Source organism: Epargyreus clarus, unplaced genomic scaffold, assembly GCF_041222505.1.
Source record: "Epargyreus clarus isolate Ecla_fem2 unplaced genomic scaffold, WU_Ecla_fem_2.2 ptg000003l, whole genome shotgun sequence".
Classification (NCBI taxonomy): Eukaryota; Metazoa; Arthropoda; class Insecta; order Lepidoptera; family Hesperiidae; genus Epargyreus; species Epargyreus clarus.
In genome coordinates, this window is record NW_027332211.1 from 8,107,319 (window position 1) to 8,123,916 (window position 16,598).

Sequence of the window (16,598 nt, forward strand, 5' to 3'; positions counted from 1 at the left end):
CGATCACAATCACGAAAATGAATAATATCAGTTACGAAACTTAAAAATGACACCACAAGAAATGTCTTGAATTCCGATTGTGTTACCATTATCACATTTTAATTTTCTACCATAAACTTTTTTTTATTATTATTACTGTATGGAACGAAATTGAGGTGATATAAATATTAGAAAATGTGAATTAATATTAATGTATTTAGATTATTATTTTATTATTGTTGTATTACTTTAATATCGACAAAAATGAGAAACTACCATTTCTAAAGTATTTTCTTGATAGGTCAACACCTTTGTTTACATTTTGGACACCTAATTATGAATCAGACTATAGATACTTATACATCAGCTGGCAATTCTGTAAGCGGAACAAACTATTGGATGTCTAAAAGTGTCTGCTCAAAATTTTACTCATTGCATTAATACACGGTTATACCATTGTAATCAAACCAAATCATTTTTTTTTATTCAAAATAGGTTCTCTACAGACTCTTTTTGAATGTCAATACAACTACCACCACTTCACTTACAGTAAAGAAAGAACTTTCTTTACTATGGTTATACGTAGTCGATATTAATGTCGTCAGTAGCCATATGATAAGAATATTTGAGTGTACACGATCTACTCATAACCCTAAACCAGGGCTGCGACATTAATTAATCTTGTAATGTCTGCTTTCATTTAAACACATCTTGTTTCGAGGACCCGGAGTAATGCTGACGTTACTACTTCTTTCTATTCACATCACACACACACAAGTACTACGATTCATTAATAACACTGATTGTCGACTGTAGTATTTCCACGTGTAACTATTCTTACATAATTAAGGTAGTTTTTAAACGATTAATATTTATTATACTGTACAGTACCGTACCGTTAAAAACTTAATGTAAGTAAAGTAAACTTCTCTGCTTGGTAATGATTGACGAAATGACATAAAAAACAAAGGTTATATACTCGCAATGAAGTTTCATTGTCTAACAACACTTGTTTTAAACACGCCTACATAATTTATATAGTTCGTATGAAATTTATAGACGTAAAAACCCTAGATAAATAAAACAATCCACTTAATTGAACTAGCAAAATATCTGTGATAGCCTAATGATTCCAAATTCGGCCTTTCAATCTGGAATCCAATTTTCGAATGGCAGGTACCCTTGATTTTTCAAATTTATTTAATTAGGCAAAGTAATTACGATATTATAAAGGTGGAGCACAACATCGTGAGGCTTCCTACATGGCAAAGATTTTTTAAAGCAAGTGTGTAAAGTACTACTAATCGGCACTTATCCAGCGTGAAATAGCCTAAAGGTCCTGAGATGAGCCCCGAACGTCAACAGTAGAAACGTACCCAATAAGTTGATGCTTGATACTTACTAGTTAAGCAATTAATATATGACATAAAAAAAGTGGATTACACTAGAACAGTAGCAATGAAACTGTTATAAGCATACTTTATAGCACAACCAAACCTGACTCCGAGCAGATTGCTGTCAGCGGATTAATTGATATTACCTCCGTAAAACCTCTCCGTGCAAGTTTCCTTTTTATTCTAAAGCTATTTCAGTCCACATTAGGTCGGAGCCACATGACAGGTGGTCCAGTAATTACTGTATTTAGCCCCGGACATAATATGTATCAATATCGTGTAATGACCAACCTGGGGGAGTAATTAGAGCCTTTTGTAGAGCTGAAATCGTAGTTGTTAAACTAGTAGAACTAAACGGTCGATAAAACATCGGTTTAAATAGTAAAGATAGGCTATTTATGTTTTAGTTCTAGTTTTCCCCAGAAATTCGATAATAGTTACAGAAATTTGCTGTTTTTGGTTGATAATATAAATATTAAATATCACCGGAAGCTACCAAACAAAAGTAAATACGTTGACAAATAAAATAATACAGAATTATTATAAAAAGTAAATATTCGGCTGCTTTAAAACAACCTAAATCAATCCCACAATTTAGCTGAAACTATCCACCGTGATATGCTAAAACCCGTCAAACCCTTTGGACTGCAGGGCGTGCCAAAGAATGACCCATACATACAATGGCTCAAAAATCATAACCCACTGCTACTAAAATGTTTATGTTGCAGTTCATACAATAGTATGTAATATGATTTAGATATAGTTTCACCACTTAAAGTTTTCCAAGCAGTTTCCATTCAGTTCCTTGAATTCATACAGGAAAAGTTCATTTAAACCCATTACAAGAACAGTAGTTCAAACATTATATTTCCTTGAATCTCAACTGAAGAACTTCGAGGTATAAAAGACGAGAAAACTCCAAACTAAGTACTTTGCAAGTCCGTGGTCACTTCACGAGTGGCTCAGAGAAAACTAACAATTCCAGTGGAACGAGTTTACATCATTCAGAATTCATTTATACCAGTAAACAGATAAGTTTTCAATTACACCATAAACATCGGTTGAATTTAGTAGCTCACTTTATGACCGACGTATGTTTAACCGATTACTTGCAGCATCTTCGCGAGATAATCATTTTGTGACTTGTTATTTCTTTTTTGAAATTACAATAATTTCAAAATACAGATGTAACTATACAGATACAGACGTAGAATCATGTATACAGAATATACAGATGTAGAATCTACTTATTCAAAAAACCCTCCTATATATGTAATGTAGGTGCCGGCTGACTTACATAGTAATGAAGCGACTATCTTAGTCAACTTAGTCAAGTAGTAACTTCAAGTAGAAAGTCTGTTCCATAATCTAGAGTTGGTTAGAGAAATAATTTACATAGGAGGCAGTGGACCATCATATGGACATAATATGACGTTCATTTGCTACTTCAATCTTAAAAATATATATATACTTATACAAATCTCTTCAAAAATACACAAAAACAGAAGACTTAAGACAATGAACAGTAGGTGTGTAAGTTGTATCTACACTCTAAGGTAATGTGTTGCAAAATATTTAAATTACAATCATTAAGAGCTGACAGTAGGAGGGACGATTGTTAAAGACCTCGATGAGGTAAATTATAGGGCGCACTAAGCGCTGAGGATCGCCCACTCGATTCTATCTATTTAACTTACCTATCCGAACAAGAATAATTATGTATTACGACATAATTGGGAATAGGAATCTTGTAAGTAGTACGAGTACATTACAATTCGAAGTACTCGTATATAAAATGAAATTTAAGTTTTTGACCATAATTATTTTTTGTTATATCCTATAAATTATATTTATTATTTACTGATCATACTAAGCATTTCAATTTTCGTACAAAGACGTGTATAATAGAGATGCTGATGATAACAGCAGGTTGATACGGCTTAATCGTTTGAAAAGCGTTCGACTTCCATTTAAAATTTGAATTAAAGTCGAAGAAGACTAATATAATTGTAATAATAATAGTTATGAAACAAAACCACTCAATAAATCAATAACTTGTAATGCTGCAAATTATTATAAATATAAAAAATGCTATCCCAAAAATACTTTCTGGTACTCAACGATTCTGCAGGATTCGACGCGAGCTTCGACAGTCGATTTTCCGTGACGGCGCTAATCCTCAACGGAACAAGTACATGTCTACTTAGCAGTGTGCTCGCTAAATAACGGAACATTTTATTCCCTACCTGCTAAATGACGCAATCCCTCCAAAGCAATCAACTTTATCGGAGCGTAAAGCGCTAACATGTAAACAAATATAAAATTTATTGACGTGGACCCGTAGGACTTAATAATAAAGGCACATAACGTTTATAACGTGTACACTCCGCTCATACATGCCAACACCTCGAATGACAGTAAACATTTACCTTTCAACGCGGCATTCACTCTGTCCAAATCGTAAAGTGACAGTGGAAGTGGCTCGTTCAACAATCGGAGTCGCGGCACCTTTCCACTATCAAAGCCTACATAAAAACCGTCGCTCAAAAATATACCTGAAGAATGTCTATACAGTTTATAAGCACACTTGTTCGTCCGTAGCCAGTTAACAAACACAATCGCCCCATTCAGTGTCTGCTCATCGCCTAAAAAAACGTGACTCTTCAGGTCTTCTACGTTTCCTTTCAACATTCCCCGGATATACAATTTGTAAGACATGAATACTTTTACGTTGGGCTTGCTGCCTCGCTTTATCTTCCTGACTCTCAGGACTCTAGCTGTGAAAATGTATTTAGATTCAGACACGGCGGATGACAGAATCTCGTAGTCATTAGTTATCGTCTCGTTTAAAACACATTTGGAGCTATTTGTGTTTTTCTTGCGATGTAACGTATCTCGTTTCTTAACAACCCCCCTTATACGGAACTGGCTGTGAATCATGTGGCATAGGAGCAATAACACTAAAAACTTTAGCTTCATTTTGATTATCGGAGGTATCTTCTATTATGTCAGGCGCATGTTCGATTAAAAGCCATCTCGGTGACTTTGAACGGGTATTATTCGATCGAGACGGCTCGTAAACACAGCGTACACAAAGTTGCGCAAGAGTCCGAGTTGGCGCCACCGAGACGCGTGCGCGTGCGCAGACCCGCGCGTATACTGGAGGCCTCGCAATTCTATGCAACCTTCATCAACGTAAACAAACGTGGACTTACGTTACGCTAATGTTACTATGTTCCAGCTGACCGAGGAGCGAGCGAACTTTACCGTAATTCAGAAACTGTAAATGCAAGCTATGGGGCTTTATTATTACGGTTGCCATTTAAAAAGATTGTACGAGTTCTGTCTTGATGGTTGAAGGCGGGAAACGATCGCCGCAGGGTGGAGGATAATACAACGCAGCACAATATGGCGCGAGTTAACAGTTATTGCCGAACCAGCCAGCCGCTGTACTACCCCTGAATATTCATGTACGAGTGTCGGGCGGTGCATCGCTCCGAGTAACTACTTTTGTCGCAACATTAACTATTTATGCAACGTTTCTGTAAAATAGAAACTTTTGTTAAGGATACGACGATAGCACGTTATTGTTATAACAATGGTTGTTGTTCAGAAGTTGTTTGGACTTATTTATTTTAGAAACAACCATTTTTAAGATAATAGTTATCTATATTAACAATTTTTAACGAACATTAGTTATTCTTTTCATACGTTAGAGTCCGAGTAGACATAACTTGGAATGTGGGTATAAACTTAATTAATACGTTATGAGACGTGTGGTAAATAAATTGCTTATACCGTTTCATAAAGAGTTCAGCCATAAATTCAGCGGTATTATTACACATTTTTGTCGAGGAAACTTTACCATACAATAAATTACTAGCGCCGTTGTCGCATGACACGCACATAGGTGATTGCAACGCTTACACGAGGAATTTGGAAAGTGGTACGGACGTGGGCGGGCGAGTCGAGGCGGCTGCTTTCTTGACGAATCTTCGACGTCGCACTTTATTATTTTGTAACATTTTTCAAACGCTTTATTTATTTTAATGCTACTTATCTACCTCATTCTAACACATCCATCCTATACAGAAAGAACTGACGCGGCTCTATCGTTTAGACGTTGACTTTTACGTACCCACTCATTAATATCTGACGTAATCCTTTATTCTGAACTTAACGAATATGTGTGAGTTGACTCATGCTTATCACCGCAATTCCGGTAGAAATACTAGTTTCAACTCCTACTGGTGATTATATTTAAAAGAATTACTCGGTCGTTGTGTCGTCATTAAAATAGATAAACTTCGTGTGGGGTGCAGTCGTCGTGATGAATGGTGCTGATCATTACTTTCTCTACAGTCTATAACGCCTCCTGCGATCCGAGATACGAAGCCTTCTTAAGTATCGATCGTCGTTATTATATATCGATGATTAGGCTCACTTCACATTGGCGGATTCTTTTCTTACGTTTTTACTGTCTCGTGCATTTCTTTGAAGCCTAATGAAGCAGATTACATCGCGTACATCTGCAATTCCCTCACGTTTATCTGTGAGAATTCCCACGGATCGTGAGGTCCGTGTGACGATATAAATCGGTTTGGCCCGGTGTTCGCTATTGCTGGTATTGGAACTTTCAGACAACAAAAGGTGTCATAAATCATGAAATACTTTGCATTTATTTACGAGCGACGTCGTATCAATAATTTTGTCTTACTGCGCTTAATATAATTCTGATTCATTGTGCTTTATGGAAAGCAAACATTCAATTTTACGTATTGCATGAGAAAGATGATTTATGCCTTCCATCATTTTTATACTTTGATACATTTGTTATGTTTTATTATTCAGTTTATTCATATAGTTATACAGAAAATTTCATGTTTAAATTGTTCTGGCTACAATTTGAAACTATTTACCATTTTCTAAGCTGGTAGTACTTATCCGTACGATGCTCTTGGAAATAATGAAATAATGGACAAATTATTTGCAACAGAAAAAGTTAACAAAGTAAACATATTATGAAGGTAATATGTAAGCTTTGTGTTTATTGTAAGTAAATTTATTTTTAAAGGAATTTTCGAAGATTTACCTAATAAATAAATAGTATAAACCTGTTAAAGTAATTTTGATGAAACAAAAATATCTTCCAGAACCATCTTGAGAGCACATTAAAAAAGTTATTAACGGATTAAAAAATCATAACCATAAGATGTCTGACAAAATTTAAGCGCCCTCCTAGCACAGAAACGTGCAAAAAAGTGCGTAATAATTCATATAAAATTAATTGAAGTCAAACCTGTGTAAATAATAAGTCAGCACAGTCGTTTCATTTCAAAAAGATAATTGTACATAACAAAAAGAAAAGGGAAGCTTTGTGACAAGTTGCCCTGTCACCACGTAAAGACTGCCTGTCACAATACCATTCAGCCGATGATTGCACCGACTGAGACTGACAGCTTGATAGCCTCCATACAAATCAATTTGTTACAAGAATGCTCAAGACATAATGATATTGAGATGACCGCTACGAAAAATTAACTTGTATATCAATAACGGACAAATTGTTTTCAACAGATAAAGTTAACAAAGTACCTAAACATATTGTGAAGATAATATTATGTACGATTTATGTTTATTGTAAGTAAATATTTTAGAATTATCCAGACTGCACAACACAAAAACTTAACGAAATATTTTTTTTCGAAACCATATGAGCTCTAAAAAAATTAAGTGCTACCGAAGCAGAGAACCACACATTTTTAGCCACGAGGGCTCACATATCTAAGGGCTTATTTACACCAAGTCTTACACGACGTCCCTTACTCTTCGAAAGTCTCTACCAACCCGATCGAAAAACCTGGTTAATTAAACTCAACCGAAGTCGATCGAGTAGGTAATAGTGCTCTTTGCAAGTCAAAGTCGCTCACCGTAGGTGGCAGTAGACTTGACGTATCCAGAAGAAATAACTATATTAATTTGATTTCCACCAAAGCAGGCAAAGTAATTCATCATTCAAAAAGTATCTAATGTAAACGAGCCTTAACATCCGACCGCCCCCCATGTCACTTAATTTACAGATTGGTTGCAATCCGCACAATTTGCGGGACCATGTCACTTCTAGTAATAATTATTGAAATAAATCTTGTATATAAAATTCTCGTGTCACAATATTAGTTACCGTACTCCTCCGAAACGGCTTTACCTATTTTCACCAAATTTTATATGCATATTCAGTAGATCTGAGAATCGGCTACTATCTATTTTTCATACCCCTAAATGATAAGGGTTGTTCACCATTAACATTTTTTTATTTATATGGCAACACAACGTTTGCCGGGTCAGCTAGTAGTATATAATATACCTCACATAATAGCATACTTAACGGTGAGCAGTGTTCGACTTTTTAATAGAGACATCTTTTGAAGTTTGTGTAGTTTGGACAAACGAGTGGAGTAAGTGATTGGTGGCCACTTGACCAAATTGTCTCGTGTCTCGTTCGAGCACAATGTAACCGAAGGTCGAGAGCCAATTTTTTAGTGTTACAAATTAAGTGAGAAGCGATAAGCGTCTTGTTATAAATTGAAATGAGCTTGTTTCAGCTGCTGTGATTCGCGTGTTCTTTTGAAGTTTTAAGCTGGAAATGGTAGGAATCGAACGATATAAAATTTATTTACTTATATAAGTAATAGCATAAACAAACATAATATTATAAATAAAACATTTACAAATAAAGTTTTGAATATGTTGCTACGAAAATCTGTTAACTCGATTTTCTGTTATGAATAGTTACAAACACATCATTTTCTTCCTGTACAGAATTATTCAATAAAACATTTTAACTACAATTAACATTAAATATTGTCTACGTGTCTTTAACTTTGAGAAGCATACCTTCGTGACCTTATTTAAATAGTCAAAATAGATGAAGTCAAGTGAAGACCACTTTCATTTCCTTCTTAAGAGTAAATAAACTGGATTTGGAGTATTTTGATTTTTCCTCTCAAATTTTGGTTTCGATTTCACCGGACAGTAATTGGATGTGGGAAGCCAATGAGGTTTCACTTTTCATAAATCGCTCCAGTTATTTAACTTCAGAATGTTATAAATGTCTTGTGTCGTAACACGTAAATAAATACTTTGCTGATAATTGAAAATAAAAATTACCTTTTGGGTTTACGGTATACCAATAATAATGAAATCAAAAGCATTCAGATAGGAAGGATAAAATAGGAAGGATTTAGACAGATTTTTTTCTATAAGAAAATATTTTTGTATTATATTATGTCCCACTACTGGGATAAGTTTCTCTCGACGACTTATAGAGTTCTAGAGCGTACACCACGCTGCTCCTGAATTTATCGAGACAAATACATATTCTACAACAATACGGCATTATAACTAACGTACAATAATGTCCACCACATAGTCCACACAAAGACAGCGGCTCTGATGCTGAGAGAGATACTCATCTAATGCATTATGCTAGGATTAAATTCAGTGAACAATCACGAGTAACAATATTTGTAATATCACAACTAAGTATATAACAGCTGAGAACCGCTTCACATAAATGGGAAAAGCCTGGAATATAGTCCACTATCTAATTTGCTTTAGTAAAGTTGTTACAAATATTATCACACAACAATGTGGAAATTGTAATAAGCTTAATTTCTAAGGCTAGCGTCGACTGTCCAAATTAGTCTTGTCGCAGGACCCAGCTAATTAAACTAATGTTTTAGAATAAACCGTATTGTCTATTCTCTCAGTATGTAGCGCATACAATGCGCTCATGAAAAACTATTCCAATCAGTAAAGGTAACTGCAACACCTGGGATAGAGCTAGTGATGGCCGTCTCTGGTAATTGATGTGCTGAAAAGTCGTTATCATTAGAGTTTCTTCGCATTATAAGATCGCTGACTTAAAATCAAGCACTTTTTGTGTGATAGAAGTTGCAAACAGGTGCAGCTGTTATTAAATAGCCGTAATAGTTTTTACTGTGATACCAATACAAAATAAAAAGCAGAAGTATTTTATGCGTATTTTAAGCCATATCACTAAAACTGATGCAAGATGCACCATTCATTTTTTTTTAAATGAAGGAAAATGGCAAACTGAACTGCAGTATCAACTACAGTTGAGTTTCACTACCTTTAAACCCTGTAAAATTATGACGTACTTTAGCAAAACACATTTAAAAAGCAAATATAAAAGAGTCAATTCATATCATACTTAAACAGGAATCCCGTTATTCAACTTACATTTTGACACCGCTTTTCCTAAAAATAGACGTTAGAAAGATCCCTAGTGCCTACACAAAGGCTTCGCGTGTCTTGCTGGCCGCGACGCGATATTCATCTCTGCCGCATAATACGAGGATTAAATTGGATCTTCTTGGAATTTTTAGGTCAGAATGGCGTCGCAATAAAATTTATTGCAAAGGATTTCACCCCGGGCGAACTGTATCCGTGATTGTGCTTCCAATTAAGAGGCGAGGGATAATAAATAGGGATAAATCTTTAAAATTCTTTATCGGGTTATAGATTATTGAATTAATTAAGACGGAGACAGCGCGATGCATTTAATTTCGTTCTGCGATGTTCGCGTACTTTGATTATTTTTATATTTCACATATCCAAGTACCGTGAGAGCAATGATGATAATCTCGATATTTAGAGGAAAGTGGTATTGATTTTTTGGTATACATTTTTGTTTTTATTTTTAACACGAAAATGGGATATTTAACAAGTAAGACGGTAATATTGAGCATTTAAAAATAAAGCTAAATCTAATCTAGTTCTATGCTTCGGATGTGTGTGGATATCGGCTGGCTTATAATATATTATATGACCATCTTAATCCTCAGGAATAACATCGCATCTATGATCGGTTTCAGGTAAAACATGTAGTTCGGTTGCGTTCCGTCGGAGATCCCAGAGTTCTCCAACAAGCGTTGAGGACGGCCAATGGGGGGGGGGGTTTAGTGCGATAAAAATCCCACATAACCCGGCGTCGCTCCCACGTCAGTTTCCCCCTCGTTAAGAAAAAAAAAAGAAAAGGTAAAACCTGTAGTTGTCCATGGGCGGCACGGACCACTTGCAATCAGACGAGTGCGAACAATTTTATCTAAAATCTATACACATAGATACAATACTTAACATTAGATTATACACACAAAAACACATATCAAATACATATATGTGTATCTTACATAAATACTTATATCCATCGTACCCACTTCTAATCAAGTAAACACCCAATATAGAATCCTCACCTACTTTAGTCCACAATAGGTACTGTCATATCAAGATCAGATACACGTCCAGCCACCCACACGGCGCACGTGACCTGTACACTGTAATGACATACCCTTAACTATACTTGTGTCATTTCACTAATTGGAGCGAGTGTACAGGCGCAGTAATGTTTTAACACCGAGTAAGTTATCAAGTGATCAATTCACACGCACTTTCTACTTTAAAATAATGTAGATCATGATTTTTACATACTCGTATGTTGCATATGTTATCATAAAATGAATAATTAATAAATATTAGTGACAATAAGCAGAGGTGATAGCCAAGTGATTTAATGTGAGTGTCAGAATCGGTCCAAGGTTCAAATATCGACCTTTGAATTACAAAATTATGTGTATAATAGTAGTAAATGTCACTCTTTTTATCAGCGAAGGATTTTTCTGAAGAAACCTAAACTCATGAAAATACTTTAATAATAAAACTGTGTAACTCTACCAGTACTACTCTAAGTACCAATACTTCTAACCTAACCTAACCTAACCACCTGAGAGGAAACCGATGCCCAGTAGTGGACTAATAAAGGATTAACAACGAATAACAATAATATTAATGAATTCGTAAACATCTCATATTATTATTATGCTACCTATAACCTCTAATTCTCTCGCTTTTGAGTGATGGTACGCGTGTGTTACAATCTCATTCTTATTCTTTCCTCCCTTAGCTCCTAAAATAGTCCCTATAAAACAAAATAAACCGATCAATTCTTTAATCGGACGTTTACAAGCTACAAGCTGTTTGCAATTAAATGCAAATGATCGAGTGATCTCGTAGATTTAAGCGCAGTCGGTGTTACAAACGTGGCGGGCGCATTCACTCCATTAACTTAACGAACAGTTGTCGAGATGTCGATCAAACCACATCTCAATGCCTTCACAGCGCATTATGGGTACAACACCCACACATTATTATAATTTCCACGGAGCCCAACCTTTTGAGTTTAATTTTGCTTTTGTTCGAACGCTGAACGTTAATGGGCATTACTTGTAACAACCGATATGAAATCCTTTGTCTGTTTTGGATATAAAATTCGGTAATCAGATAAATATCGTATCGTCGGACGTGGCCTCTTGTTTGCACGGCTGTTAAATACCGGATAATTTAAGTTGCATATCAAATTTATTGAAAGTTGGTAAATACAATATTCGAGCAGTAATACGAGTAAATATGAGAAGTCGAAAATATATACTTTTTAATTATTCGTTACATTTTACGAGTACGCCATTTATCTTTTACAAACCTACTCAAGTATGAATATTTTTAAAATACTACAATGAAAATCCCATGAAATACGAACGTACAGAAAAGATTAGTCTGACGAAATCTAAGAATTACAACAAGAAGACTCACCTTTGACAGCGGCGTTAATGCGATCGAGATGATAAAGGGTAAGCGGCACAGGATCCGTCAATAGCCGCAGACGTAGAGGTCCATTATCATCATCAGCATACCCGCCGGAACACAAAAAAATCGCGGACAGACGAGGCCGTGGCGCCGGCGTACAGTACTCGCGCGCGCGCAAACGCTCCACCATCAAAGTCGACCCACTTAAAGTCTCCTCCGACGATCCATCCATATTCACATAAGTCCTCAAGTTCTCCAAATCCCCCTTCAACACCCGACGCATATGCACCCTATACATATTAGATCTCTTCCCTCTATATTCATCAACTGCTTTAAATTTTTTCACCGTCAAAACTTTAGCCGTAAAAATAAATTTCGACTTCCCTATCGCTTCCATCAGGGACCACTCGTCCTCGATTAGAGTCACATTAAAATCACAGGGCGGCAGAATGGCCCTGTGCCTTCTGTGCGTCGTGTACCTTTTTTTCACTCTACCTCGAATCCTGATCTCGCCCCCGACGAAGATCGCCAGAGCGATAACATAAACAATAACCGCTGAGGGCCTCATGTCGCAGAATCACTGGTTACACACTATTGAATGCGGCTACAAATGTATGTGTCACATTATGCAAGTTATTTATGTTTCCAGAAGCTCATAAACTGCCGCCGACGGCTTATTAAGGGGTCGAGGCGTTGACATCTCACTAACAGAAAGTCATCAAATTGAATATCTGATTTATGAGTGCGTTCAGTATGGTATGCAAAAGCTTATTGGAATTTTAATGAGTTCAGGTATGTCAAAGCCGGTATGAAGTGTTGTTCTTCACGCTCGTGCGTTACTGAAGTGTGTTGGTAAACAAGCGATCGTCCCTCCTATGCAAACGTAGTACGCAAGTAGCACAGAACGCGTGCGCGCGCGCAGCTATCCGGAGCTGACTAAAGGCTGTGACGCGTAGCCTCCCATGAGAAATAAGGGAGAGGACTCCCGTGCTTTCGTATAATGTAGTCAAACACTCTTATCGCCACGCTATCCTGCTGTCAATAGTACAATAAACAAAGTAATCCTACAACAATATATTTGGCTGAACCTTTTTACTAATCTCTATCTTTGTTATGTAGTAAACGAATTACAATTATAATCATGACATACCTTTCATTTGAATAAGATGAAATCATTTGATAAATTTAAATGTAGGTATTAAAAACAAAAATTTACTTAACCACATATCTGTGTACCTATATCCGCAAATTTGGCTAGTATCTAGAGACATGGTTTTATTACACACGGATGAGGCGTTAGATATTGAATATTTAAAACCACTATAAAATTCCGTGTGTGCGAAACTCGTAACCGTTTCGGGGAAACGCTTTTAGCGCACATCCATCTAGTATTCTGCGACATATTACATTAGTCTTAAAATTAGCGCTAGTTTAGGTAAGGACTGTTCTCCACCGAAAGTACAAATAATTACTATAGGTAGCTAAAGCTATTTTATGTAAGTACATATAAGTAGTAAATTAGTAGGTACTTTAGTAATAATAATTGTAATAGCTTTTTACACGCATTGATGATGACTTGATGATTAGCATAAATATTTAATTTCCTTGATATTTTACCTATAGATTCATAATTCCTACTTTGAAACAATTGATGGGTGTAAATTTAATAGAATAAAAAAAAATATGTAATAATATAGTCACTGAATTTATATATTATAGTAATCAAATCAAAATCAAATCATTTTTTTTTTATTCAAAATAGGTTCAGAGCACTTTTTGAATGTCAAGCTACCACCACTTCACAAGGTGTTTCGCTATGGAGAAGAAGCGGCGAAAGAAACTCCATAACACACATCTTTTAAAAAAATGGATTTTACAATGTTAAATTTAACCTAATGGTACATGTGGAGCTGGAACTACTTCAGACCACACCGTTTTGTCAGTCAAATAATCACTTAGTTTATAGTACGCTTTTTTACATAGCGTTTGTTTAACGACATGTTTGAACTTTTTTTCTGTGTGATTCAAAATGTGGTCAGGTACTTTATTGTAGTAGCGAATACAGTTACCCATGAAAGATCTAGCCACCTTGCATAATCTATGTTTAGGAATAATATTTTCATAGATGTATTGACTATGTACCGTCAATATGTTAATAGTGGGAAACAGTTCTCTCAGGGACTCACCACGTCGCAGACTATATATTGACCTTATTGCTCTTTTTTGAATAGTAAATATAGAGTCAATATCAGCAGCACTACCCCACAGCAGAATGCCATAAGACATAATGCTGTGAAAGTAACTGAAATAGACAAGTAGCCACAATGAATACCTTCCCATCTTTAATGTCACGTAGTAGTTATCTTAGAACTCTCTCCATAAGCTAACCTACCCTAACTTAAGCCATAATTATCCGCATAGTAGCAAAGAAATCACTGCCAACGGGATTCCCAAGGACGGTTCACTTCAATCGACCGGTCGTAACTGCCACTTTCAAGCAATATGGGTGTGATTAATCATAATGCTGTCAACTGCATTCCTAAAAAGGATCGACAGCAGACAGGCGCCCGGTTGAAATTCCTGCCAATATGCCATACCAAACACAATATGAGCGCATTAAAATAAATAAAATTGGAGTACCTGTCTGGAATTTTAAGATAATTACCATTTTCTAAAACATGACAAGTTGTAATAAAAATGTAAGTTAATATGTATGTTAATATACGGATTAGTTTTAAAAGTATTTATATCATTTGGACATAATTTTTTACTCAAAGATTGGAAGTTTGATGATCTTTTATATGTTTCTTAGGTAATTTTAACTCAGATATATTTACTCAATAAAAATAGGACAACCTGTATAAGTTTTATTCGAGTAAAGCCACATTAGAAAGTTCGTATAATAAATGGAATGCACTAATTTAAATTTCGGTTTCCGGATAACAATGATATATTTAATTTAACAATAAAAATATACTTTTAAACTAAACTCTTCATAATATTACAGCACGCAGTGGAGTAATAGCCGTACTATGCATTATTAATTCTTGTCGTTAATTTTAGCACGGTACTTACTCCGTACTATTTTAGATGACTACTGCGAGTACAATTAATTTTTAATTACGGTTTCATGGGTTATAAAACTACTTCTAGCACCCAGAACTTACATACATAAAATTAATGTTATAAATAAGGTACGAAATATAACCTTTATTTATTTACCTATATTATGGTTACGTTATAAAAACGCGGTTATTCCAAATATTTTAAGAATCATCTTGGAAAGTGTTTTTTTTAATAATAAAGTAATTACCGAAATCATTCCTATGGTTTTTGTAATTACAATCACCTCTGGAAATCAATTTTATACTCATATAACAAGGCGGGTTATATGAGTATAAAATTAAGCTGACTTCGTCTGGTTAGGATATTTCAAAGCTGTTAATAATATTTAAAAAACATTTACAATGATTGTACACGGTAAAAACTTTCCTACTTAGTTTAAAGAGGCAAAACTGCTATTATTTAGCAACGTTGACTATTCGTGTTTTACTTTGCAAAGTGTGGTAAGGCAGCGATACTAATATGCAACATTCCAACTTGTTCCTCAAAGTATAAAAAATGCCTGGCTGCCGTTCACAACATGAACATCAAGTATGGTCCCTGATTTTGATCTTTAGAAGATGTCCCGTTCAAAACCGAAACCAAAAAAAGGATTCAGGATAACATATTTTAAGCTAGAGATCTACACGAACGACAGTAGCCACCCATACCAGCTTTATGTTAAACTGCTGCTACTAATACATAAAACATGATGGTAAAGTCTGCCAATAAATCTCAAGACGCATAGTACAGACAGACAGAACACAGTTTCATTGTAACACATAAGCTTATCAATTTATGAAGTAATAAAACTCTTAGACAATCCTAATTGACTTTATAATTCTTTTAGTATCGATTAGCATCAACAAAATAATAAGTCTAAGTTGTGATCACGGTATTATAAAACCCTTATTCTTCTGAGGCCGCCGCCGTCTCTTGTATTGATTATTTTATTGCTTTATAAATTATTCATTATTCTTATAGGATTACAGAAGCGGCTGGTGAATCTCTGTTTTATAACAAAAATATGATAGCAATCGAAAACCTTAGGGGCGATGTAATTAAGATGTGAAATCATAAAAGTGAAGTATCCTTTCTGAACCTTTGTACTTTTAATTTAATTTTATCCAGTCATAATATTCGATATCTGTATTTTAAAAGACCTTTTTATGCACAGTACTTTATTACTTTATTGTAAAGGTTTGTAGTTATACATATTATGGGCTATGATTTAGTCCGAAAATATTTACTTTTGCTACATCTATACCTGGCTGCAATTCATTCCTCTTTCTACTGGTTATAGATAATACTCATACTCGGTATATGTCCATATTGGTTTGGGGGCAATCTGCGCCAATAGGTTACACGAGGCGACCTTTCTTATTGTTATTTTTTAATATGTTATTTATTTTATTATGGGCTTATTTTATAAAATGCCGTTATATTCTTAACACGCCTATT

At 35.2% G+C, this 16,598-nt stretch overlaps 1 protein-coding gene across 2 annotated transcripts in view; it reads right to left on the reverse strand.

The window, feature by feature from the left end:
- The window catches only part of LOC140752349 (agrin), a 244,237-nt gene extending 231,285 nt beyond the window's left edge, over positions 1–12,952 (reverse strand). The window contains exon 1 of one of the 2 annotated variants that reach the window (XM_073086623.1): positions 12,042–12,952. In XM_073086623.1, the coding sequence (XP_072942724.1) occupies positions 12,042–12,603 (562 nt within the window). In that variant the 5' untranslated portion in view covers positions 12,604–12,952. Of the gene's footprint in view, positions 1–3,802; positions 4,514–12,041 lie in introns of those variants that run through there. The other variant, XM_073086632.1, reaches the window with a different exon arrangement.
- Positions 12,953–16,598: the final 3,646 nt, after the last annotated feature.